Source organism: Lynx rufus, unplaced genomic scaffold (genome assembly GCF_022079265.1).
Source record: "Lynx rufus isolate CCGP_SWC_20201006 ecotype Redwood Valley unplaced genomic scaffold, mLynRuf1.p SCAF_24, whole genome shotgun sequence".
In the NCBI taxonomy this organism is placed as follows: domain Eukaryota; kingdom Metazoa; phylum Chordata; class Mammalia; order Carnivora; family Felidae; genus Lynx; species Lynx rufus.
Window position 1 is genome coordinate 1355101 of NW_025814839.1, and position 24152 is coordinate 1379252.

The following is a 24152-nucleotide window of genomic DNA, read 5'->3' on the forward strand; positions in this document are numbered from 1 at the left end:
CGGGAGGTGTTTTCTCGAAAGCGCTCCGTCCGGCGTGACTTCCGGTGGCCCCTCCTAGGGATACAAGTGTGGGCGGGGAACGGGGTGTGGTCTGCTGGCGGCCACACCCCGCACGACGGGCTCCCAGTTGTGCTGTGCACTGCTGCTGTGTGAGATGAGTGTGTTTTTCTTTTAGAGTGTGCGCCCCTGCCTCGGGGACACCCATCGTAGCTCCTACGTACTTGTCTGGGAGGCCCCCATCTTGGTCCTCGGTTCACCCCCCAAGCCCAGAGCCGCAAAGCCCCGGGAAGAAGCTTGGATGGCAGCCCTGTGACTGGGGGAGGAAGTCGTGTCCCCTGCAACAGATCTCGTCCCCTGTCCTAGAGTTCCCTCCCTGGCTCAGCGTGGTGTGGGGAGGCCTGGGCCTCAAGACTCCAGCCCTTACCCCAGATACGCAGATGACCACAAATGATAACTCCTGTTGGCCGAGCCTCCACCTTACCTGCTTCCATCCCTACCGCAAACCTTTGAGCGAGGTACTGTCTTACCATTGTTACAGATGGGGAAACTGAGGCTCAGAGAGGGGCGGTGACCTGCCCCAGGGTTCACAATGGGAGTCCTCCGAGTGGTTGGTTTCTGAAGGATTTCCGATTTTCTCTTTGTGCTTGTTGGCATTTCTTTTCTTTTCTCTTATCTTACATGTTTATTTGTGAGAGAGAGTGCACGCACAAGCTGGGAAGGAGCAGAGAGAGAAAAGGACAGAGGATCTGAAGCAGGCTCCAGCTCACAACTCGGGAGATCGTGACCTGAGCCGCGCAGGTGCCCCATCATTTATTTTCTTGATGCTTTCCTTTCCCTCAGATGTATAGTCGGGTTTACACCCACGCACTCACACTGGCAGTGACACACGTACACACTCATGCACACCCTTACATGCTCACATATGCTAACACACATTCACACACCGTCACAAATACGCTTGTACCAGTGACACACTCACACATCCACTCACCCTCACTCACACACACAAAACACCTCACATACGGTCACAGCCGCACACTCACACATCCGGCACGCTCACTCACACTCACGGACAGCACAGTCCCTGGTTCCTCTCAGCTCTGTGGCAAATCGACCCCCGATGCCTGCCAGTGGCTCCTACCGAAGCTCCTACCAAGGGAGACGGGAGAACTTCACGTCCTGTGGTATGGTGCCAGGCTGCCTTCCCCGGCCGTCTCCAGCAGCATGTTCGGGGGTCCAGGGCTCCAGCCAGCACCTTGGGGGGCTGGGAGAAGGCTTCTGCTCTCAGGGCAACAGCCTGATTGGTTTTCACACTGGCTGGCCAGGGCCCGGGGAGGGGGGGGTGGCAGGACCACCCCAAGTGTGGGAGGTTGGCCTGTGTCAGGAAGTGTGTTTTGACTGACAGATAAGGTCCCTGCCCTTCTGAAACTCAGTCAAGGTGGGGGGGGGGGGTGGGGAGGAACAGGAGCAAGCAAAGAAAGAAATACATGGTCAAGGTATTTTCATTCAGCCGTAAGTGCAAGGAAGAAAGCTAGGTGATGGGATGGAGAGTGCCTGGAGGTGACCGCTTTACACAGGGAGGCCGGAGAACACCTCCCTAAGAGTGACATTTTAGCCGAGCCCCAACTGCTGCAGCAAGATCTGGCAGGAAAGGGTTCTGGGCAGGGGGACGAAAAATGTAAATCCCCTCCCGTGGGATGAACTTGCCACGCTGGGAGAACAGCAAGGCATAGAAGAGGGCAAGTCATACGGAATGAGGCCAGGGTGGCATTCGGGTCAAACTGCTGGGCGTAAGATACCACTGTTAACACTTTGGATTTTACTCTACACGCAAAGGGAAGCTGCTTAATCCTTGCAACCAACCTTATGAGGCAGAAATTATCCGCATTGTACAGAAGTGGAAAACGAAGGTCAGAGAGGTTAAATGACCCAAGGTCACTCAAGGTGACACAGTTCATAAGTTGTAGGGTCTGGAGTCTGATCCTGCCAGGTTGTTCCTAAACGTATGGCCAGGTCTGCCTTTCCCCTCCTCAGGCATGAAATCTAGGTCACTGGCCTCGAGGATCCGAGGACCCAGCCCAAGCCTCCTGAAGGTACTAGGCTTCCCCAAGGGGGAAATCCCCCTGGGGGTCTGCTTCCCCCTCAAGGATGAAGCTCCCCAGGCCAGAGCTGTGTGGCCTGAGAAGGTATTTAAACTTTCATGGGTGTCTTGATTGCCCAGCAATAGTGGAAGGCCCTGCTCTCCAGGAAAGGATCTATTTCCCCAGCTCTGCATTCATTACCCCCCTAACTGCCTTCCTCTCCCAGAGGCCCAGGGCAGGCCCTGCACAGGCATCTTCCCACCAGTGCACCTGCTCAGATTCCTCCCTTTGCAACATTTTGCAAGATGAGCATCTTTTGCTTATCGGTTTAGACTGGCCCTCCCAGTGGCCCCCCTCCTCCTCGGAAGCAGTGTCCCTGCCCCCACCCTGCCCCAGCCCGGGCTCAGCCACCAAAGGGAACAGCAAGAATATTAATAGTAAATACTGGATCAATGTGCTTTCAACCAGCACTGACGTCTGTGTGAGGTATTGGGACACGTATCGTACAGATGAGGCTCAGTGAAGGGGCCTGTCTAGGATCATAAGCCTAGTAAGCGGCAGAACCAGAATTTTAGCACCCATCCTTCCCTCTGATTCCAGAGTGTGTTTGTGTGTGGGGTTGTGTACATGTGTATATGCACATGTATATATGCATGTTGCACATACGTATATATGTATGTGTCTGTGCACGTTCTTTTGAATTCATAGAGAGCATGCTATAAAAAAAAAAAGGCACATCTTAAGTGTACCACTTGGTAAATTTTTACAAACTAGACACACACAGGTAACCAGCATCCATACCCAACGACAGAACATTCCAGCCTGCAGAAGCCCCCACCATATCCCTGCTCAGTCCGGACTAATCACCACCCTGACTCCTAAGAACAAAGATTAGTCTTGCCTGTTGCTGAATTTGATACAAATAAAATCATGTGGTATGTATTATTTTGTATAGTGCTTCTCTCACTTGGCGTTCTTTTTTTTTTTTTTTTTAATTTTTAAAAGTTTGTTTATTTTGAGAGAGAGAGAGAGTACGGGCACAAGCACAGGGGAGGGAGAGAGAGAGAGAGAGAGAGAGAGAGAGAGAGAGAGAATCCCAAGCAGGCTCTGTGCTATTAGTGCCGACCCCGATGCGGGGTTCAATCCCACAAACCATGAGATCATGACCTGAGGTGAAATCGAGAGTGAGACGCTTAACGGACTGAGCCCCCCAGACGCCCCTCTCACTCAGCATTCTGTTCTTGAGATTCACGGGTGTTGTGTGTAGCTGGAGACAGTGTATGCTTTTTTGTGGCTCCTTAATATTCCATAGGGTGACCCCTCCATCCATTGAGCCATTCTGCAGTCGAGGGACATTTGTATTGTTTCCAGTTTGGAGATGTCATGAATAAAGGCGCTACGAACACTGTAAATTTTTTCATTGCAGTAAAATATACATAACATAAAATTTACCGTGTTAACCATCTTTTAGTAGACTTCACTTTTTAGAGCACTTTTAGGTTCACAGCAAAATTGAGTGGAAAGTACAGAGATTTGCCATATGCCCCATGTCCCCCCAGCCTATCCCCCAGTGTCAGCACCCCTCACCAGAGTGGTACATTTGTTACAATAGACTAAGTCACACTGACACGGTATTGTTACCCAAAGCTTATGTTTATGTTAGGGTTCACTCTTGAAATTGTACCTCTATGGCTATTGACGATGTATAACAACACGTATCTACCATCATGGTATCACACAGAATAGTTTCACCGCCCTCAGAATCCTCTGTGCTCTGCTGTTCAGCCCTCCCCACTCCCTAACCCCTGGCAACCACTGATCCTTTTACTGTCTCCATCGTTTTGTCTCTTCCAGAACGTTATGCCTTTTCAGATTGGCTTCTTTCGCTTAGTAATAGGCGTTTGTGTTCCCTCCATGTCTTTCCATGGCTTGAGAACGGAACGATACTGTATTATCTGGATGTACCACGGTCATCCATCCACCTACTGAAGGACATTTTGCTTGCCTCCAAGCTTTGGCAATTACGAATAAAGCTGCTGTAAACATCCATTTGCGGGCTTTTATGTGGACATGAGTTTTCAGTTCATTTGGGTAAATACCTAGGGGCACGTTTGCTGAAGCATACCGTAAGCGTATGTTTAGTTTTATAAGAAACCACCAAACTCTTCAAAAGTAACTACTGTTTTGCATTCCCACCAGCAATGAATGAAAGTTCCTGTGGCTCCACATCTTCACCAGCATTTGGTGTTGTCAGTGTTTTGGAGTTTAGCAATCCTGTTAGGTAGGTGATGGTATCGCATTGTTGTTTTAATTTGCAATTTCCTAATGACATGATTTGGAGCGTCATTTCATATGTTTATTTGCCATCTGTATATCTTCTTTGGTGAGGTGTCTGTTCAAGTCTTTTGCCTCTATTTTTTTGTTGTTGTTGTTTTAAGTTTATATATTTATTTATTTGGGGGGAGAGAGAGAGAGACAGAGAGCACGCAAGCACAAGCGGGTGAGAGGCAGAGAGAAGGAGAGACAGAATCCCAAGCAGCCTTCACGCCATCAACGCAGAGCCCATGCGGGGCTTGAGCTCACAAACTGTGAGATCATGAGCTGAGCCGTGATCAAGAGTTGGCCGCTTCACCGACTCTGCCACCCAGATGCCCCTTTTGCCTCTTTTTAAAACTGGGCTATTTGTGGTTTGTTGTTGTTGTTGTTGTTGTTGTTGTTGAGATTTATGTATTGTTTTGGATAAGAAGAGATTTGGCTTTATCAGATATATTTTTTGCAAGTATTTCCTCCCAGTCTGTGCCTTGTCTTCTCACTCTCTTGACAGTATCTTTTGCAGAGTAGAAGTTTTTAACTGTAATGAAGTTCCGCTTATCAATTCTTTCGTGAATCATGCCTTTGATGGTGCGTCCAAAAATCATCTTCATACCCAAGAGAACCTAGATATTGTCCTATGTTATCTTCTAAGACTTGTATAGTTTTGCACTTTACATTTAGGTCTGTGGTCCATTTTGAGTTAATTTTCGTGAAGAGTGTAAGGTCTGAGTCTAGATTTTTTTTTTTTTTTTTTGGCATGTGGGTGCCCAGTCGTCCCCATACCATTTGTTGAAAAGACAATGTTTGCTGCATTATCCACCTTTGCTCCTTCATTACAGATCAGTTGACTATATTTATACGGGTCTATTTCTGGACTCTCTCTACTGTTCCATTGATCTGTGTGTCTCTTCTTTCATCCAAACCACACTGTCTTATTATGGTAGCTTTGTAGTAAGTCTTGAAGTCGGGTAGTGTCAGTCCTCTGACTCTGTTTTTCTCCTTCAGTACTGCGTTGGATGTTTCCACACAGCAGAAATGACAGAGCCTGGATCTCGACCCAACTCTGAGTCATTCTGACTTTTGGATAGCCCATCCAGAATGCTTTCTTCAAGTATAATCATATATTTGCTTTTGTTTTTGCACAAACATTAAGAGACTTCAGCTTTATTCTGTCCCCCCCCTTTTTTTTTTGAGGTTTATTTATTATTTTGAGAAAGAGTATGTAAGCAGAGGAGGGGCAGAGAGAGAGAATCCCAAGCAGGCTCCACATTGTCACCGAGGGACATGATGCAGGCATGAACTGTGAGATCATGACCTGAGCCAAAATCAAGAGTCAGACTGTCAACCACCTGAGCCACCAAGGCGCCCCTATGTCCCTTGTTTTCACTCAATACATGCAGGAGGTCATTCCACACCTTTATAGAACTTTTGTATATAGATACATACATACATTATTTTTCCCCTGCCATAGTGTTCTGTGAGCCATGAGTTGGCCAATTCCCTATAGAAGGGTATTTAGGTTATTTCCAGATTTTTGGTACTACAGTTACTATCTGAAAACTGGTATCTTTGCTCCCCTCCACAAGTCTTCTCTATAGAAGAAATTCCCAGTGGGTCCCCAAAAAGTGCTTTTTACATTCTGAACTTTGCCAAATTTCCCCTTGAAGGAGGCTGTGCCTTGTAGTAGCAGAGGCTGTTTTAAATTCAGAGTTCTTTGGGGCGCCTGGGTGACTCAGTCAGTTAAGCGTCCGACTTCGGCTCAGGTCACGATCTCGAGGTTGGTGAGTTCTAGCCCCGCGTCAGGCTCTGTGCTGACAGCTCAGAGCCTGGAGTCTGCGTCGGATTCTGTGTCTCCCTCTCTCTCTGCCCCTCCCCTGCTCATTCTCTCTCTCTCTCTCTCTCTCTCTCTCTCTCTCTCTCAAAAAAAAAAAATTTTTTTTTTTAATAAATTCCAAGTACTTTAAGCCTTTGACTGAAGGATGGAGAGGTGAGGGGAGATGTTGCCCCACTTGCCGATTCTCTGGACCTTGACCTACTCTCCCTGGCTCTGGGTTCAGGCCACATCCTTTGCCTGGAAGCCTACTCACCTTACACCTTTCTCTAAGAGCCTTCCCAGCTAAAGTAGGCCTGGGTCACTTTCCACTACCCCACCCAGTTTGATTCCTTTATAGCACTTACCACTAACCGAAATGATCTTATGTATTGACTTGTTGATTTCCTGTCTCCCCTACCCTGCAAAGGGTGGTTGTTTTCCTTTTTTCGCGCTCAGCCATATTCCTAGCACCCAGCACCTAGCAGTCACTCGGTATGTATTGCTGTTTCCCCTCTCCCAATCCCTACTACCCTGCTCTATTTTTCTCCATAAAATGTATTCCCTGCCACCAGATATACTTTACTTATTTGTTATATGTATTGCCTGACTCCCTCACTAGCATGTCAGCTCCAGCAGACAAGGATCCTGTTTTCTTCACTGTTGCATCTCAAAAGCCCAGAATGGTACAAGGCACATTGTAGGTGCTGGACAAATATTTGTTGAAAGAAAGAGAGGGAGAGACAGGGAGAAAGACAAAGAGGATGGAAGGGAGGGAGGGGAGGGAGGAAGGAACTAAGGAAAAAAAGAGGATCGTAACGCCCACCCTCCGGGGCTGGCAGACGGTCCCTCCAGAGGAAAAGACCCATGAAAGAGGTGGCGCCCCCACCAGGTCAGGACATCTCTGTGTGCCCACATTGGCCCTGGAGCCTCCAGACCAGAAGTGCGGGGCTGGAGGGCCTGGCTTGGGGGGAGGGGGCGGGGCTCGTCGCAGGTGGGCGGGCGGCTAGCTCGGGCCCCGCCCCGCCGGGGAGGCCCCGCCCCACCCGTCAGCTGGCCTGGGCGCCCGCCCCGCTCTGCTCCGACCTTGCCGCGGCGCCGCCGGGGTGGGAGGCGGGGAGGATCAGCGGGAGGAGCGGAGCGAGCGCAGCGCCGGGCGCAGCCTCCAATGAGCTGCGGAACCCGCGCCCCTGAAGACCCGAGCCCTCTGCGCCCCCTCCCCACGGCTCACCTGGTGTCAGGTAAGGTAACAGGTAAGAGCGCGGCGTCCAGGACCCCCGAACAGGTCCTTCCCAGGCCGGGGTGCCAAGCTCCACACAGGCTGGGGGCGTCTGGGTCCCCTTGCCCCAGAGGTAGACATCACGGTTGAAGGTGGCAGCCTTTTGGGAGCCTTTCTGGCCCCCGCCCCTGTCCCCAGGCGCCCGCGGCCGCTGGCCCAGCCCCCCACCCCTGCGGCAGCATCCGTTCCACGCCCGCAGGGTGAATGTTGCTTTTTTTTTTTTTTTTTTTTAACTCCTCTGGCGCTGCTGCCTCTTGGAAAATGGTGGGGGCGCCTTTTGGGGAGGATCTTGGGATGGCCGTTCTCCCCCAAGGATCGGACTGGCGCGACTTCCCAGGGCTCCCCACGTTCTACAGCGGTGTCTGCCCACGGGTCCTGAGCGCCCTGGCTGTAGCAGAAGCCTGGGAGCGGAGGGGGAGGGGGGGGGGCGACCTGGGCCTGCTGATCTTGGCAAACCTTTTCCCTCAGTATCCCCCGCTGGCCCCTGGGCTGGGCCCCTTCCAGCGCATCCACCCTGGCAGTTAGGCCTATGGGTTCCCCGGGGCTCCTCCCTTGTTTGTGGGTCTGTGGGTCTGTGTTAAAGCGAGGTGCCTCCTCCCCAGACCTAATGTTGTTTAAGAGAGCCTTAAGCTGGTCGGACGGGGTTCACCATCCTCTGCCCCACCCCCTGGAGATAGACTGGCCTCCATTCCCCTGCTTCAGAGGGGCAGGTGACAGGTGACAAGAGGACGGTTGTAGGAAGGCCCACAGCAGCTCCCCAGTTTGCCTTGCCCGGGGCCAGGAGTTACCTGAAACAACTTTCCCAAGTCTCTGCGAGAGGACCAGTCCCAGCATGAGATGTGGTGGGTTCAGCAGGACTGGACTCAGGGTGGAAGAAAGTGGACCTGGCCCAGTCCTGGCCCTGCATCCGGAAACCCCGTGATAACACCAGCCTCCGTTAGCCAGTGTTTGCTGAGCAGTGAATGGGCCATGACGACTTTGGGGTGAAAAGTTCACCAAGTTAGGAGTGGACCGAGCTGCTTGGGCCACCCAGGTCCTTCAGGACCCTTTTGTCGTGGTCGCTGAGTCCCTGAGTAGTCTGGGCACGTCCCACCCAGAGAGGCAAGTGTTGAGTTTCAGTCCTGCCTTTGCCTGTTCTCTGCGTGCCACTTAACTTACCCTGGCCTCCATTTCCCCGTCTGTACAGTGGGCATGATTGCATGAGGACCTCCCAGGAGAGGAGTGAGGATGAGCTGAACTGGGAGGTCATTGTCTGGCAGGTAGCGGCCCTCCACACACGGCAGCCGTTGTGATTGTAATAATTGCTTCTGATCTCCTGGCTGTTGCAGACTTCCCTTTTGTGCAGCCGACGGCTGGAAATGCCCCATCCACCGTTTGGCAGGACCCCCTGTGGACGTGGGGTCACTTGCTAAGCCTGTGCCGCTCCTTAGCATTTGGGGGCAAGGCAAGTTGCCCCTGTCTTCTTGGGCCATATCACAACCTGGGCAGTGCCTGCTCTGGCCTCTGGCCACCACCTTGTCCTTGTCCCTCGGGCCACGCTCGGCACCCATGTGCCCAGAGCTTGCCCTCCAGCTCCACCCGGCTGAGCTCAGCTGTATCCTCCAGATCAGGCAGCTGGAGGGCCCCACGGTCCCCCTTCTTCCCTCCTCACAGTCTTGGCCGGTGGTCTCGTCCCCTTCACCCTCCTACTCGGTAACTTTAAAAATAACAGAGTAGCCTGTCCCCACCGAGGGCTGTAACCTGAGCCGAGTTGGATTCTGCTCCATCAGGGCCTGGATACAAGGACTCAGCACTTGGGAGTATGGGACCATGGTGCTATAGCTGCTCTGTCCCCAGGCCACCGGGTGACCCTAGACAGGCCTCACCCCTTATTCTCTGTGCCTCAGTTTCCTGTGCTTCACGTGCTTCACATAGTCCATGATGCTGGAGTGTGAAGCTTTGCTTTTCCCGGTGCAGATGAACAGCTGGGGTCCCCGTGCGGGTGGCTGTCCAACGGGGCTGCCATAACCCCAAGCGGAGGGGTGTTGGGAAGGAACTCCCCCAGTGGCGGGGGTTGGGGGCGGGAAGAGCCGGCTGCGTCCCTCGGCAGGTCTCTGGTGGATGTGCCTCCTGTCCCACTTCTGAACCCCAGCTCCTTTCCGGGGCCAAGGAACTCCTTGTGCCCACCAAGAGGTGAGCAACAGCCAAGGTGGCTGGCAGGGCCTGGGTAGCCGGCGGTGGCTTGGCCAGGAGGCCTGGCGCGGCACCGGGCCAGGAGCGTCCCTCCCCGGGCTCCGACTCACGCTCGCCCACTCGCTGGCTCCCCGAGGCCTCTGCATTGCAGCAGACGAGAGCCTTTGCCGGCAGCCCAGCTGGGACTTGGGGTGGAGCAAGGGACTGGGCAGGGGGTGTCTGTCCCCACCATCCCTACCCCTGCCCCCTCCCCCGCCCCTGGTCCCATTCAGCCCTGCCTTCCTTAGGAGATACAGCTGCTGACAAGGTAGCCTTCGCTGGGACTGATCTGAGTCTAGTCAGAAGTGCCGGACTCTCCGTGGGGCCCAGGCTCGGGGACTGTCACACCCCTGGGTTCTTTCTGCATCTGAGACCCCTCCTGAGCATCATTAGGGGTCTTGCCTACCCCCTGAAGAGGCTGTTTTGGAGCATTAGGGCTTTGGAGTTGAGAGCCCAGATTTTGGAACTCCGTGGCCTGGGTTCACCTTCCAGCTCAGCCACTTACTTCCTAGCTGTGTGATCTGGGACAGCTCACTTAACCTCTCTGTGCCTCAATTTTCTTGACTATAAAATAGGGATAATAATAGAACCTACCTCACAGGATTCTTGTGAAGATTGATGCATTTAAAGCACTTTGAACAGTGTCAGACACACATTTACGTCAATCAGCATTAGCTGTCGGTACCGTTGTCACTGTTCTCATCACAGATGCCATCGGCTCTGCCTCTTGGCTGAGCCCCCTCTTGTGCAGACTCTATTTTCCTTTGACAAATACTCCCTGGTAGCACTTGTTATGTTGACAAGTGTTTTAGCTTAACAGTGTAGAGCCCAGATTCTGGAGCCAGGTAGCTCTGGGTTCAAATCCCAGCTCTGCTACTCACCAGTTGTGTGATCTTGTGCAAGTTCTTAACTTCTCTGGGCCTCAATTTCTCCATCTGTTAAAAGGGGATGGTGAAAGTACAAATCTCACAAGTTGTGAGGATTAAATAAGCAAACACATATGAAGTGCATGGCCTATATAAAAGGCTGGGCCTGAGGTGCCTGGCTGGCTCAGTCAGTGGAGAGTGAGGCTCTTGATCTTGGGGTCCTGAGTTCAAGCCCCACTTTGGGCATGGAGCCTACTTAAAAAGAAAAATAAAATAAAATCCTATTAAGAAATAAAAAAATATGTATATGTATATGTATATGTATATGTATATGTATATGTAATGCCAGGCCCACAGGAAGGGTTGTGTTTACATAACTGCTTGTACTTAAAAAAATGTTTTTAGGTTTATTTGAGAGCGAGAGAGTGAGCGTGAGCAGGGGAAGGGCAGAGAGAGAGAGAGAGGGAGAGAGAGAATCCCAAGCAGGCTCTGCGCTATCAGCACAGAGCTTGACATGGGGCTCAGACTCTCAAACCGTGAGATTCTGACCTGAGCTGAAACCAAGAGTCAGATGCTTCGCCGACTGAGCCCCCCAGGCGCCCCATGCTTGCTTGTACTTACTGGGCAGCTGCTGTGCACCAGGCACAAAGGTTCAGAGTTAGGTGCCGGGATCCTTCACATACTGGCTCAAGTCCTGGCTTGGCCCTTTGTTGCAGAGTGATGCGGGGCACATGCTTTTGCCTTCTGTGCCTCAGTTTCTCCAACTATATATGGAGTGTGGAAGCAGCCGCCTCATGGGGTTGTGTGGGGTTTCTAGCACTCCAGAACATGAGCCAAGAGACTTTGTGCACCAGAGCTGTTGGGGAGGAGGTCTCTTGAGGTGGCCCCCTTTCCAGTCACTGCTCACTCAGAGTGACCCCTCCCGGTGTTCCGTGCCTCTCCTTTTCACTTGGGGACTCCAGAACTTTGTCCGTTTTGCAGATGGGACGATAAAGTCCCCAGGATGAAAAGGGATGGAGCCAAGTCAAGAGGCAGCACTCAGAGGCACATGCCCAGCCTAGTCCCAGTCCTGCCCTGGACAAGCCCCACTTCCAAAGTCCCCACCGGGCCCACATCCTGCAGTGTCCCTGCAGCTCCCGGGCTCTCCCAGGCACTGGCTCAGTCCCGGGGGGCCCAGTATGGGGGGTGCTTTGGACAAAGCAGACATTAAGCTCCAGAAAGCCAAAAGGGCCCAAGTCAGGAGGTGAAGGGCAACCTGGGCTGGAGGAAAAGATTCTGGAAACTTCCAGGCGGATGTGAAAGTCCCTGGGTTGCTCCTAGGACCTGCGGTCACCCCCTCTTGGTCTAAGAGAGTGAAGTTTTATTTGGGGAGACGAAAGGCCTGATTTGGGGAGGAGAGAACTAAGCAAACATTTATTTATTAAGCACCCACTGTATACAGTGGTAACAATCAGCAGCAATTATTACGTGCTAGGCACTGTGGCCAGAACTGATGCTCATGCATCGAACCTCATGCTGTTTTAAAGCTGATCTCAATTTTGTCTGCAGAGTCCTCCAGATCCCCTGCACCCTCACCCCCCAGGCCACGTGGGGTGTCCTTGCCTCCCTCAAGCACATCGGCACACTCCTACCTCGGGGCTGTGGCGCTGACTATTCCAGCAGAAAGTGCTTTTCCCCCAGATAGCCGTATGGTGGACCCCCTCACCTCTTCTCGATCTTGCTCAAGTGTTACCTTCCTAGCGAGGTCTTTCGCAGCCCCCCTGTTTCAAATTGCCCTCAGGGCACCTGGGTGGCCCAGTCGGTTAAACGTCTGACTCTTGACCTCGGCTCAGGTCATGACCTCACGGTTCGTGAGTTCAGGCCCCACGTCGGTCTCTGCTGGGGATTCTATCTCTCCCTCTCTCTGCCCCCTCGCCACTTGCACTCTCTCTCACTCAAAATAAATAAACTTTAATAAATAAATAAGTAAACAGATAAAAAAAAAATTGCCCTCACCATTTCCTGGACCCCCCTATTTAAAACTGTCCCCATTGCCCCCCATCCCCTACACCCCGTTCTTTCCCCCCCAGCCCTATCTCTTAACCGTATCGTTTACTCATTGTGTTTCTCCGTCTCTGACCCGCGTGTCCCATCTCCACAGAATCAGGGATCTTTGTTTTTGTTCGTCGTGAAATCCCAACACAGAGAACAGAGTCTGGCCCTCTCCATAAACCTTGGTGTTCGGTAAACATTCCTTAAACGAATGGAATCTTCACGAAACTCCCGGGAAATCAGGATGCTTGTCACTGCCATCTTGCGGATGAGGAAACCGAGGCGTAGAGACGTCAAGCGACTTGCCCGAAGTCACACAGCCAACGAGCGGCAAACCTGACCTCCTTGCCCTGTCGCCCCTACAGGTCTGGCCTCACCCCACGGACAATGGCCTTGCCCCCGTGAGCTAGAGCCCGCCCCTCGGCACCTGCCCCTCACCAGCCAGCAGGATGCAGCTGTGGAAGGCGGTGGTGGTGACCCTGGCCTTCATGAGCATGGACGTCGGCACGACCACGGCCATCTACATCCTCAGCCACCTGGATCGCAGCCTGCTGGAGGACATCCGCCATTTCAACATCTTTGACTCGGTGCTGGACCTCTGGGCGGCCTGCCTGTACCGCAGCTGCCTGCTGCTGGGAGCCACCATTGGCGTGGCCAAGAACAGCGCCCTCGGGCCGCGGCGGCTTCGGGCCTCCTGGACGGTCATCGCCCTCGTGTGCCTCTTTGTGGGCGTTTACGCCATGGTGAAGCTGTTGCTCTTCTCCGAGGTGCGCAAGCCAGTCCGGGACCCGTGGTTCTGGGCCCTGTTCGTGTGGACTTACGTCTCGCTTGCCGCTTCCTTCCTCCTCTGGTGGCTGCTGTCCACGGTGCGGCCGGACGCCAAGGCCCTCGAGCGGGGGGCCGAAGCCGAGGCCGAGGGCTTCCCTGGGGAGGACCGGCCCCCGCGTGAGCAGGCGTCTGGGGCTACGCTACAAAAGCTGCTGTCCTACACCAAGCCTGACGTGGCCTTCCTCGTGGCGGCCTCCTTCTTCCTCATCGTGGCAGCTCTGGGTAAGTGAGGCCCCGGGGGGCCTGGCAGGCACCCGCCAAAGCACTCGAGGGGGTTACAGCCGCCTGTTCGTTCCTCTTAAACGTTTGACGTTTTTCTCACGTGGTCCAAACAGCATTTTGATACGAGAAGGTGAACACGGAGAGTTTCGTTCCTAATTCTGCCTGACTACCCTGATCTCCCTGCCTAGGGCTAACTACAGCAAAGTGTTCTAGAAGCTTCCAGGTGGGTGGGCAACCACTTTCTTTCGTTTCTTGTATGTTCTTGCAGTGTTTCCTTACAGAGCTACAAGCAAAAAAACAAAACACAAAAAACACGGTACTCTTAACCACCTCTCACACGCCACCTTACTATTTCGTGCCTTGCTTTTCTTACTTAACGATATATTTTTGGAAATTTCCAATCAGCACCTCGTCCTTTTATTTGGCTGCATAATAGTAGTCTGCTGTGTGGCCGTAGCAGAGATTGTACAGTTGGCGTCTTGCGGTCTGACCCTCGAGTTGTTTTGAGTCTTTTCTCTTACGGTAAATAACCTTGTTCATACACGTTTCATATACATGGGGGTGTATCTGTAGGATACATTTCCCGGAAGTGGATCACTGGGTCAAAGCATTTTTCTGGTAACGAAGCAGAATGTACGAGAGAGCCTCAGAATATGCTGTCTGTGATAAGAATAAGTATCGTTTGGGGAAACATTTATTTTAGTCACGTGTGCCTATATGTAAACGTGTTCTGGTTTGTCATGTAAAATGAATTTGTTACCGCGGTTCTGGTCCGAACAGTTTGTTTTTAAATTTTTTTTTTAAGCTTATGTATTTATTTTGAGAGAAAGAGAGAGCGTGAGCTTTAGTGGGGGAGAGAGAATCCCAAGCAGACTCTGAGCCGTCAGCATGGACCCCGACAGGGGGCTCGACCTCAGGCACAGTGAGCTCGTGACCCGAACTGAAATAAAGAGTTAGACGCTTAAGCAGCTGAGCCACCCGGGCGCCCCTGGTCCAAACAGTTTGAAAGCACTGCTCAAACGACGTGGGTAGGAAGGTGACATCTCAGGGTCAAAAGTCCGTGGGTTCCGGGGGGCGATAAGGCCCCAAGTAAGCAGACCTTCCAGAACCTCACTTCTGTGAAATGGGGATTGTTGGCTTTCTCCACGTTTCACGATGTTGTAAAGCTTGGAGAAACAGGAGAAAGACAAGTACGGAGCTCGGTACAATACGGTAAGCTCTCAGGAACGTTAGCCGTTAGGCGTTGTTACACGTTTAAGACAGTGTCTGGGAGTGGGCACAAAGCCAGAGTGTTCTCAAAGAGGACAGGCAAGCCCCGGAGCTGACCCCTTTCCTCTCACGGTCCACCCTCTGCCCTCTCAGTCCCAGCCCCTTGACCGCTGTGCAACTTTATGCGAGTCACTTAACGCCTCTGAGTCTCAGTCCCCTCATCTGTAAAATGGGCATAATAATAGTACCCATCGCAACAAGGGCTGAGGAGGCGCGGGACGTTAATATGAGTACGACACCGCAGACAGCTCCTGCCACACAGAAGGCTCCCGAGAAATTGTAGTGGCTGTGAGTATTGGGATGACCCCTTTCCATTTAACCAGATAGTGGCTCCTGCTCTTGTTTCAAGGTCCAAATGTCCCCTTCTCAGAGAAGCCTCCTCGAATTCTAGTGACTTGATCTCCACCTTTATCTCCACCTCAGTTGTAGCTATGGTGTCATGAAAATCACGCATCCACTGTCCTGCCTCCCCGACCGGGTTTTGAGCCCCTTGGGGGGGTAGGGGCCAGGTCTGCCTCACCCCGGGTTCCCCCCCCCCGCCCCAAATCCTGGCACAGAAGCAGCCTTGCCGAATGAATGAACAGATGACCGACCAGCGTGCCCGTGTGGGCAGCTGTCACCCATGACCTCGTTTCCCCCTCCTGCCGGGGCCGTGTTGTCAGCTGTCTGCGCTCGGGGACTACAGATGTCCTGAAATACAGCTGAGCAGATTCTGCCAGCCTGCAGGGTTGCGTCGAGGTGAAGGGCTTAGACTTGAGATCAGGCCCCCACCTGTCCTGGTAACTTGAGGCAAGGTTATTGAACTTGGCCAAGGCTGTTTCTCATCCTGAAAGTGGGGTTTCGTTGGGCTTGTGAGAATTGGGTGAGCTGGGGCACGGTGCTTGCAAAAGGAAGTACTTCGCACAGGTTAGGGACAGGGGCTACTGATAATTATTCTCGATCAACAAATGCCCAGTAGGGGCCAGCTTTTTCTGACACCTTATAATCTGAAAGAAAAACCGCCCATTGTGGGGAAAAATGGTGAATTTTAGGGTGGAGCATCTCCTATCCAATTGAAATTCTTTAATATGGACTTCACACCAACCCAACTAGAAAACCTTGGGCAAGTGACTTAGCCTCTCTGAACCTTGGTTTCCTCATCTGTAAAATGGGAATAATGATAATACCACACCTATGGGATTACTGGGGGGCGTTTGAGACTTGAAAGAGATGGGAGAGCAGATATCCAGTGTGACAATGCTCCAAGCAGAGGGAATGGCCCATGCAAAGGTCCTGAGGCAGGAACATGCCTGGTTGTGAAAGGAAAAGCAAAGAGGCCCGGGTAGCTGGGGCTGTAGGTGGGGTTGGGGTTGGGGGCGGGAGAGTAGAAGATGAAGCCAGGGCACTGGCAGGTGCCTGATCATGGAGGGCGCCATGGACCGCTATAAGGACTTTGACTTTTACCCAGAATGAGATGAAAGCCTGAAGGCGGATAAGGTCTGACTTGGCTTTCATAGGACCCCACTGTGTGCAGGGTGGAGAACAGAGTGGCAGGGACGAGGGTGGCAGCTGAGAGGACCAGGAGTTGTCTGGGAAAGTCCAAGGGAGGTTGGACCCAGGTGGGGACAGTGAAAGAGACTGGATTCTAGAAATGTTGACTCTTGAACAACACGAGAGTTGGTTGAAAACACATGTATATCTTTTGACTCCCCAAGAGCTTAACTTACGAAGAGCCTCCTGTGGACCAGAAGCCTTCTTGATAATATAAACAGTTGAATAGCACATATTTTGTGTATTCAATTATTGCAACAAAGTAGTGTATTCTTAATGATGAAATAAGCTACAGAAAAGACAGCCTTCTTTTTTTTTTTTTTTTAATTTATTTATTTTTGGGACAGAGAGAGACAGAGCATGAATGGGGGAGGGGCAGAGAGAGAGGGAGACACAGAATCGGAAACAGGCTCCAGGCTCTGAGCCATCAGCCCAGAGCCTGACGCGGGGCTCGAACTCACGGACGGCGAGATCATGACCTGGCTGAAGTCGGACGCTTAACCGACTGCGCCACCCAGGCGCCCCAAAGACAGCCTTCTTAAGAAACCATAAGGAAAATACGTTTGCAGTCTTGTACTGCTGTTTATGGGAAAAATCTGCATGTAAGTGAGCCTGAGCAGATCAGACCGTGCTGTTCAAAGGTCAACCGTGGTGTTTTTTTTAAGTTATTTATTTATTTATTTTGTGAGAGAGAGAGACAGAGAATGAATGCAAGCGGGGGAGGGGCAGAGAGAGAGGGAGAGAGAGCATCCCAAGCAGGCTCCGTGCTATCAACGCAGAGCCCGACACAGGGCTCGATCTCACAAACTGTGAGATCATGACCCGAGCCACATGATCAAGAGTCAGTCACTCAACCGACTGAGCCACCCAGGTGCCCCAAGGGTCACCTGTATTTTGAAGGTGGAGGAATAGGATTCGTCAGTGGATTGGAGAGTTTCGTGTGATTCCTGTGCAGATTTGACAAGAGCAAATCGCCTAGCTTAGCACGGCGCCTCGTACCCAGTAAGGGCTCAGTAAGTGTCCGTTGTGCTTAATATTATCATTGGTGTTTCTTGGAGCTCGCCGATGCCCTTTTCTTCCCTGTGGGTAAACTGAGGCCGACCTCCAGTTTAGGTGGACTCCACAGCGGTGCCTGGAGACCCCATCGAGGGGAGGACCGTGGGGACGGAGGCCCTCTAGGTTGCCACCTTGTGGTCCCTGTGCCAAGACCAGCAGAGGGCAGCAGAACCCCACAGAAGGCCTCACTGTCTGGGCCGAGCCGGTCCCGCAGAGCTGGCCAGGGAAAGGATGTCAAGACCAGCCCAGGATTCATTCGCTGAACTTTACCGAGTACCTACCGTATGCCCAGGCCCATGCCAGGCTGTGCCCTTCGAAAGCACTGCGGTGACAGCGAGGACACAGCCTGGTCCAAGAGTCCATCATCTGCACAAGATGAGAGCGGGCCTTCCGGGTTATTGGGAGGGAAGGGATAGGAAAGAGCCCCCAGATGGGAGGCCAGTTTGGGTTTGTGTCCTGGCCCTGCCTCTTAACTGCCCCGTGCCGTGTGACCTCAGGCAAATGACTCAGCCCCTGAGTCGAGTCTCCCGTTCACCTCTGTGCCATGACATGGGGGTGGCATCCCGCTAGCCCCCTCTCGCCACCCTGCCCGGCGTTGTTCTGAAGGTGGGTACAATAAGTGGGTGCACAGTGACGTGGCAAACTGTGAAGTGTGCCACCGAGAGGGGCTGGGTGGCCGTTTCCAGCATCGTTGGAACCAAATACCTACGTCTCCTGAGGCTGGGAATTTGGACTCCAGGGCCCTCCGCCAGTGAGAAGAAGGAAGTGAACTTGGGCCGTGTGGCCTGGTGAGCGTCGTCTCATCTCTCGGTTCCACTCTCCTGCTCACCTGTCCAATGGGGGTGGTGGCAGGCCCACCCGCAGAGCCCGTGCAGAGGGAACCGAGCAGCGCCCGGGAACCCCATGGCGCCGTGCGCTCGGGCCTCGTAGCCATCATGAGCGGTACTGACCCAGTCTGTATAGGCCGAGTCACCCGTGTTTCCTGTGTTCCTGTTCCCTGAAAAGAGGGGGGCATTAAGCAGTGCGGGCCCCTGCCCCGCCTCCCACCAAGGTGAGAAGCAGGAGTTTGCCAAGAGAGAGCACCCCATCCATCGGTGGAGCGAGCCGAACAGGCGGTGTGCGGGCTTCTGGAGGCTCAGTGGGGGAGGGTACGGGCTTCCCGGGCTGCAGATGCCCCCTGAGCCCACCATGTCTCCCGGCAGGAGAGACCTTCCTTCCCTACTACACCGGCCGGGCCATCGACGGCATCGTCATCCAGAAGAGCATGGAGCAGTTCAGCACGGCTGTCATTGTCATGTGCCTGCTGGCTGTCGGCAGGTAGCCTGCTCTCACCCCCACGCCCTGCCCTCTTGGACCGCAGCAGGGGAGGGAGGTCAGGGGCCAGCCAGCGCCTGAGAGGGCTGTGCCCTGGTGGGCCGGTCACCGTGGTAACCAACAACGAAACTGGCTTCGAACCGCCTCCTCTTGTCCCTAAAATTGGCTTCGGTCCCTGAGGGTTCCCCTTTCGCCCTCCCTGGCTATTCTCCAAGTGCCCTTCTGGAAGGAAGAGGGGTCTGACCGGCAAAGCTGGATCCTTGTGCCCAGTGAACACAGTCCCCTCACAGCCCTCACCTTGGGGGACTCCAGGCAGGGAACAGGGGAGACCGTGCGGTGGCAGCAGCCCTGGAAAGGGGCTGGCTCGAGGTTGGGTCCCTCCCTGCCTCCCCCCTGCAGAGTGGCCCTCGCCTGCCAGCAGCGGGAGGGGGCAGCTGGGTTATGGTTGCTGGTTGTCGCAAGGACGTCGTGCTATATATAACATCTCTTATCTGCAATTAGCTCATTTGCCGCAGGTATTCGGGGAGGCATTTTTACACTCATATTTGCCAGACTGAACATTCGCCTTCGAAACCGGCTGTTCCGCTCGCTGGTGTCTCAGGAGATGAGCTTCTTTGACGAGAATCGCACAGGTTGGTCCTCCTGCGGCCTGGGGTAACCTCGGCGGCCTGGGGCCCAGCCAGGGTGGGCTGGCCTCCCGTGGAGGGATTAAATGGCTGGCTTTTCCCGCTATCCTGTTCGGGATAGAAACACCCCCGGGGGCCCTGCCTGAGGCCGGGAAGCTGGCCTGCTGGCTGAGGTTTTGGTATGAGCTGTGGCCACTGCAGGGGGACCCTGGCCAGGCCACTCCTGCAGGAGCCAAGGCCTTGCCTTCCGCTGTTCTCTGGGAAGCACCAGGGCGGTGGCCCGAGAGGCTCAGCTCCAAGGGGACGAGAGGGTTGGGGTGCGGGACAGAACAGGCAAGGCAGTAATAGTATCCGGCCTAGATCCCAGGCTCTGAGATAGAACAGCCTGGGTGCAAGCCCTGGTTCCACCACTCGCTAACTTAACCTCTCTGAGCCTCTGTTTCCCCATCTCTAAAATGGGGACAATGGTAGGAGCTACCACGGGCTTGCTGTGAAGCTCTTGGCCCGGCAAGTGCTCAAAGTTTCTCCTCCCCACCAGCCCAGATTATTATTTCTGTCCCCTCTGCCAGTGACAGGGAGGAGGTACGGGCTTGGTTCTGGCTCAGTCAGGGACAAGCCACGTGGCACCAAGTGACCCTTTCCCTTTCTGAGCCTCGGCTGCCTCCTCTGTACCGTGGGACGTGACGTCACAAGATGCTCGCGAGGAGGGCTGGGCTCAGAGCAGCCCTCCGGGGGGTGTCTTCTCTTCCCTCCCGTCCCCACCCAGAAGGTGGGGGACGCCTGAGCTCCCTGGTGCCTGTCTTGGAAACCCCCCAGTGTCTCCTGCCCCCACCCGCAGTGGGCCCGTTGCCACGGTGGGGACTGAGCCTGCCTGTGTTCCAGGGGACCTCATCTCCCGCCTCACCTCCGACACCACCATGGTCAGCGACCTGGTCTCCCAGAACATCAACATCTTCCTGCGGAACACGGTCAAGGTCACAGGCGTGGTGGTCTTCATGTTCAGCCTCTCGTGGCAGCTGTCCTTGGTCACTTTCATGGGCTTCCCCATCATCATGATGGTGTCCGACATTTATGGCAAGTACTACAAGGTAGGTCCCGCCTGCTTCCCGCTGGGGTCTGTGAGCCGCTCCCGAGGGAGGGAGGCGCCCCAGGAGGGGCTCGGGGGCACCACCGGGGGCTGGTGAAGGACTCAGCCCGAGCGGGTGCGCTCCGTACATTCATTCATTGTGCGTTCACTCATTCAAGGAGTACAGGCCCCGGGATGCATCAGTGAGACAGAAAAGCTTCTGCCCTCAAGGGGTTTATGTTCTTGCGGAAGACGCAGACGATAGCAACAATAATAATAGCAACAATGTGTAATATGATGCAAGATGGTGAGTGCTAAGGAGGAAAAGGAGAGAGAGAGAGAGAGAGAGATGGGGAACTCTGGGGGGGGCTGCCCTTTTAAATCGATCTTTCTGGGGCGCCTGGGCGGCTCCGTCGGCGAAGCGTCCAACGGGGGCTCAGGTCACGATCTCACGGTTCGTGAGTTCGAGCCCCACGTTAGGATCCGTGCTGACGGCTCAGAGCCTGGATGGAGCCCACCTCGGATTCTGTGTCGCCCTCTCTCTCTCTGACCCTCCCCCACTCGTACTCTGTTCCTGTGTCTCTCCCTCTCTCAAAAATGAATAAACGTTAAAAAACATGTTTAACTGGTCTTCCTGAGGCGGTGACATCCGAGGAAAGAGGTGGACAGCTCGGGGAAGCGTGTTCAGAGCTGGTGCAAAGGCCTTGCGGTGGGACGTGCCCGTATGTCTGAGGAGCCTCAGGGAGGCGGGTGATGCCAGGGCGTGAGCAAGGGAGGTGATGAGGGTCGGGCTGCGGGCCTTTGTGAGAACTTTGGTTGACGCTCTGAGCGCAGCGGGCGCTGGCTTTCCGCAGAGGGTACGTTCGCTCGTGTGGGGGAGGCTCGGGCCCCGCGAGGGCGGCCCTCAGCCACCACGCAGCTGTGGGTGGCTGCAGCCGCTCCTGGCCACTGCTTGGTGCAGCCTCCGCCAGGCAGGTTGGCCCGCGAGCTAGCCCCCCACCTCACCCTCCTCCTGCTCCCCACACCGGTAGGTGCTCCAGAGCCAGAAGGGACTGAGGCCGGGGTTAGACAGGCGCGAGCGGCCCTTTCCCCAGTGACCCAGGCCGGAGCGACAGGCTTTGACACGTGATTGGCTCAGCGTCCCAGGCTCATTAGAACCTTTGGTGCCCGTGACCTTAGGCCAGCCCCAAAATACATCCACTCCCCACAACCATCGCGTCGCCTCCTGGCAGAGTCGACCGCCCGGGAGGGCCCTCTCCCCCATGGTTCCGGATCACGGGTCTCTGTTTTCCTCTCTCCGCGTAGAGAAAGTAAATATATGAGTTGGAACTGGTGCCATTTCCCTTCCTCTGCTCCCGCCCCACCCTTCCTGCCTCCCTGCCAGCCCCTGGGACGGGGCAGGAAGCCCAGAGCCTCCCCCCATCTGCCCGTGCACACCTCAGGCCCCGCCAGCGAGTTCTGTTGGGTGGGGCTAAAGGAAGCTCAACGTAGGTCTCCTACTTGTACCTCAAAGTGTTGAATCTAGCCACTGAGTCATCGCCACAAGCTACATGTGCACTGTCCACAGCCAGACATGACTCAGGGCATGGCATGGCTCCACCCAAGATGCCACAACACACTGCATGCTTCCAACGGCCTCGTGGGACATGCCCCTGCACGATCCTAGCCTGGCCTCCCCAGCAGCCTTCCTCTATGGCTTGACGATATAAGCATCTTACCTACTACAGGGCCTGAACAGCTCTGCCCAGGGGCTGCTTCCAGAACTCTGGTGGGCGGTAGTCGGGTAGTCCTACACTTGGGACTACCCCTCAGCTATCCATACCCAGTCATATACGCAACGCAGGCGGATTTCACAGCCTTCTGCCACCATCTAGAACTCAGCTAGGAGTTCTGGAATCTCTGTGCCCACCCTCAGGCTCTACCATAATTTAGTGTATGTTGATAATATGAACAGCACCCCCTTCATAGTTGGTGTTTCTTGGATAGTGTACAACCTGAACAACCATCCAGAGCATCCCTGTCTTACACTAGCACAGGATCAGGTGTTGAGGCTCCTTTTCTGAGAGGATGACCAAAAACTGAGCCTGCGATGGTGAATAACCCCCATTTGGTCCTGGAGATGACTTAATAATCAGCTCCCCATCCCTCAGGAGCTGGAACCTCAGGACCTCATCCCAAGAACCCAGCTGGAGTCTATTCTGTGAGTCTGTCAAATCGAGCTAGAAGGAGAAGGGAGACAGTGGGGATCTCGGTCTTATCCTCTTGTCCCTGGAACTCCCTGCATGGGCCTGGCACCAACTAAGGGTAGGAAAAACCCAGAGAGGCGTAGAGGCTGTTGGATGGTAAGACTGTCTGTTTGGGGGTCTCCTCCTTCTCGTCCCCACTCCTGCCCATAGAGGCTCTCCAAAGAGGTCCAGAACGCCCTGGCGAGGGCCAGCAGCACGGCCGAGGAGACCATCAGCGCCATGAAGACAGTGCGGAGCTTTGCCAACGAGGAGGAGGAGGCCGAGGTGTACTCGAGGAAGCTGCAGCAGGTGTACAAGCTGAACAGGAAGGAGGCGGCAGCCTACACATACTACGTCTGGGGCAGTGGGGTATGTGGGGCAGGTCCGACTGCCGGTGGGGGTGGGGGATGGGACACCAAGATGGAGAGATCCCTCCGTCAGGGCGCGAGCCTGGGGCCCTGCGTCTCCGCGTCGGGCTGGTTGCCCTTGGCTTCGCTCTGTCCCACCTTTCTTTCTGCTGGTCCCTGGGGCAGATCTTTCTGGAAAAGAATGCAGCCTCCCAGTAGATGTCTTCACAGGGCATCTCCTCAGTCCCTCTCACCTGGGCATGGGCTTGCTAGGGAACATCCTCGCCCAGGAAGGGAGTCACCCCGAGGCTGCCGTCTGGCAGGTCCTAGGTCACAACCCCACAGCCCCCCACTGGAGTGTCTGGCCCACCGTGGGGGTGAGTCACGGCCCCTCCCTGGAGGCCGGGGAGCTCTTGGAGCCCATTGCTGTCCGTTGGCCACAGCTGGGAGGGAGGTGGGCACAGCGGGGGTAGGTATGAGGAGGGTTTGGAGTTTAGGGGGGAGAAGGAGTGTGATCCCAGGGCACAGGGCAGGCTGCCCAGCCAGAGCGGAGAAGGGGCCCAGAAATCCAGCTCAGCTAGCCAAGCCGCCCAGCCATCCGCCCGCCGACAGGGATGCCTTTTGCCCCCTGCACAAAGGTGCTGACCTAGCTCTAACCCAGCTGGGGGTTCGGGGCGGGGAGGGGCAGCGAGCAACCCTGGCCTGTCATGGGTGTTCGGGTTCCGCTCCTGTCCCACCTGCCAGGCGCTGGAGGTGGAGGGAGACAAGAGCGTCCCGGACGCAGCCCCTCCTTCAGGGAAGCCGGTGGGGCCAGGAGACACTTCCCATCGTCCCCCTCCGTCTGGCTTGCTGTGCGACCTTAGCCAGCCGGCCGACCGAACCTCCCTGAGCCACGCTCTTTGCGGCGAGGAGGAAGACACAGCGCCCGCTTGGCCTGGCTGAGGCGCTTGGGCTGCGTGTGCGGGCCAGGGCCTTACAAAGGAGGCCTTGTTCTCTGCCAGGCCCGCGGCTCCCTCCAGCTGGGGGCCTTCGCAGGGAAGAAGTCCGGGGCCCGGGAGCGGGAGGGCACGTGTGACAG

The 24152-nt window shown here is 54.6% G+C and overlaps 1 protein-coding gene across 1 annotated transcript in view; it reads left to right on the forward strand.

Annotated features, from left to right (window-relative positions):
* The first annotated feature begins 7331 nt into the window (after positions 1–7331).
* ABCB9 (ATP binding cassette subfamily B member 9) overlaps positions 7332–24152 on the forward strand; it is a 28854-nt gene continuing 12033 nt past the window's right edge. The window contains exons 1-6 of the mRNA XM_047088462.1: positions 7332–7445; positions 12957–13641; positions 18699–18813; positions 19312–19442; positions 20319–20524; positions 22899–23096. Of these exons, the coding sequence (XP_046944418.1) occupies positions 13041–13641; positions 18699–18813; positions 19312–19442; positions 20319–20524; positions 22899–23096 (1251 nt within the window). The 5' untranslated portion in view covers positions 7332–7445; positions 12957–13040. The remainder of the gene's footprint in view (positions 7446–12956; positions 13642–18698; positions 18814–19311; positions 19443–20318; positions 20525–22898; positions 23097–24152) is intronic.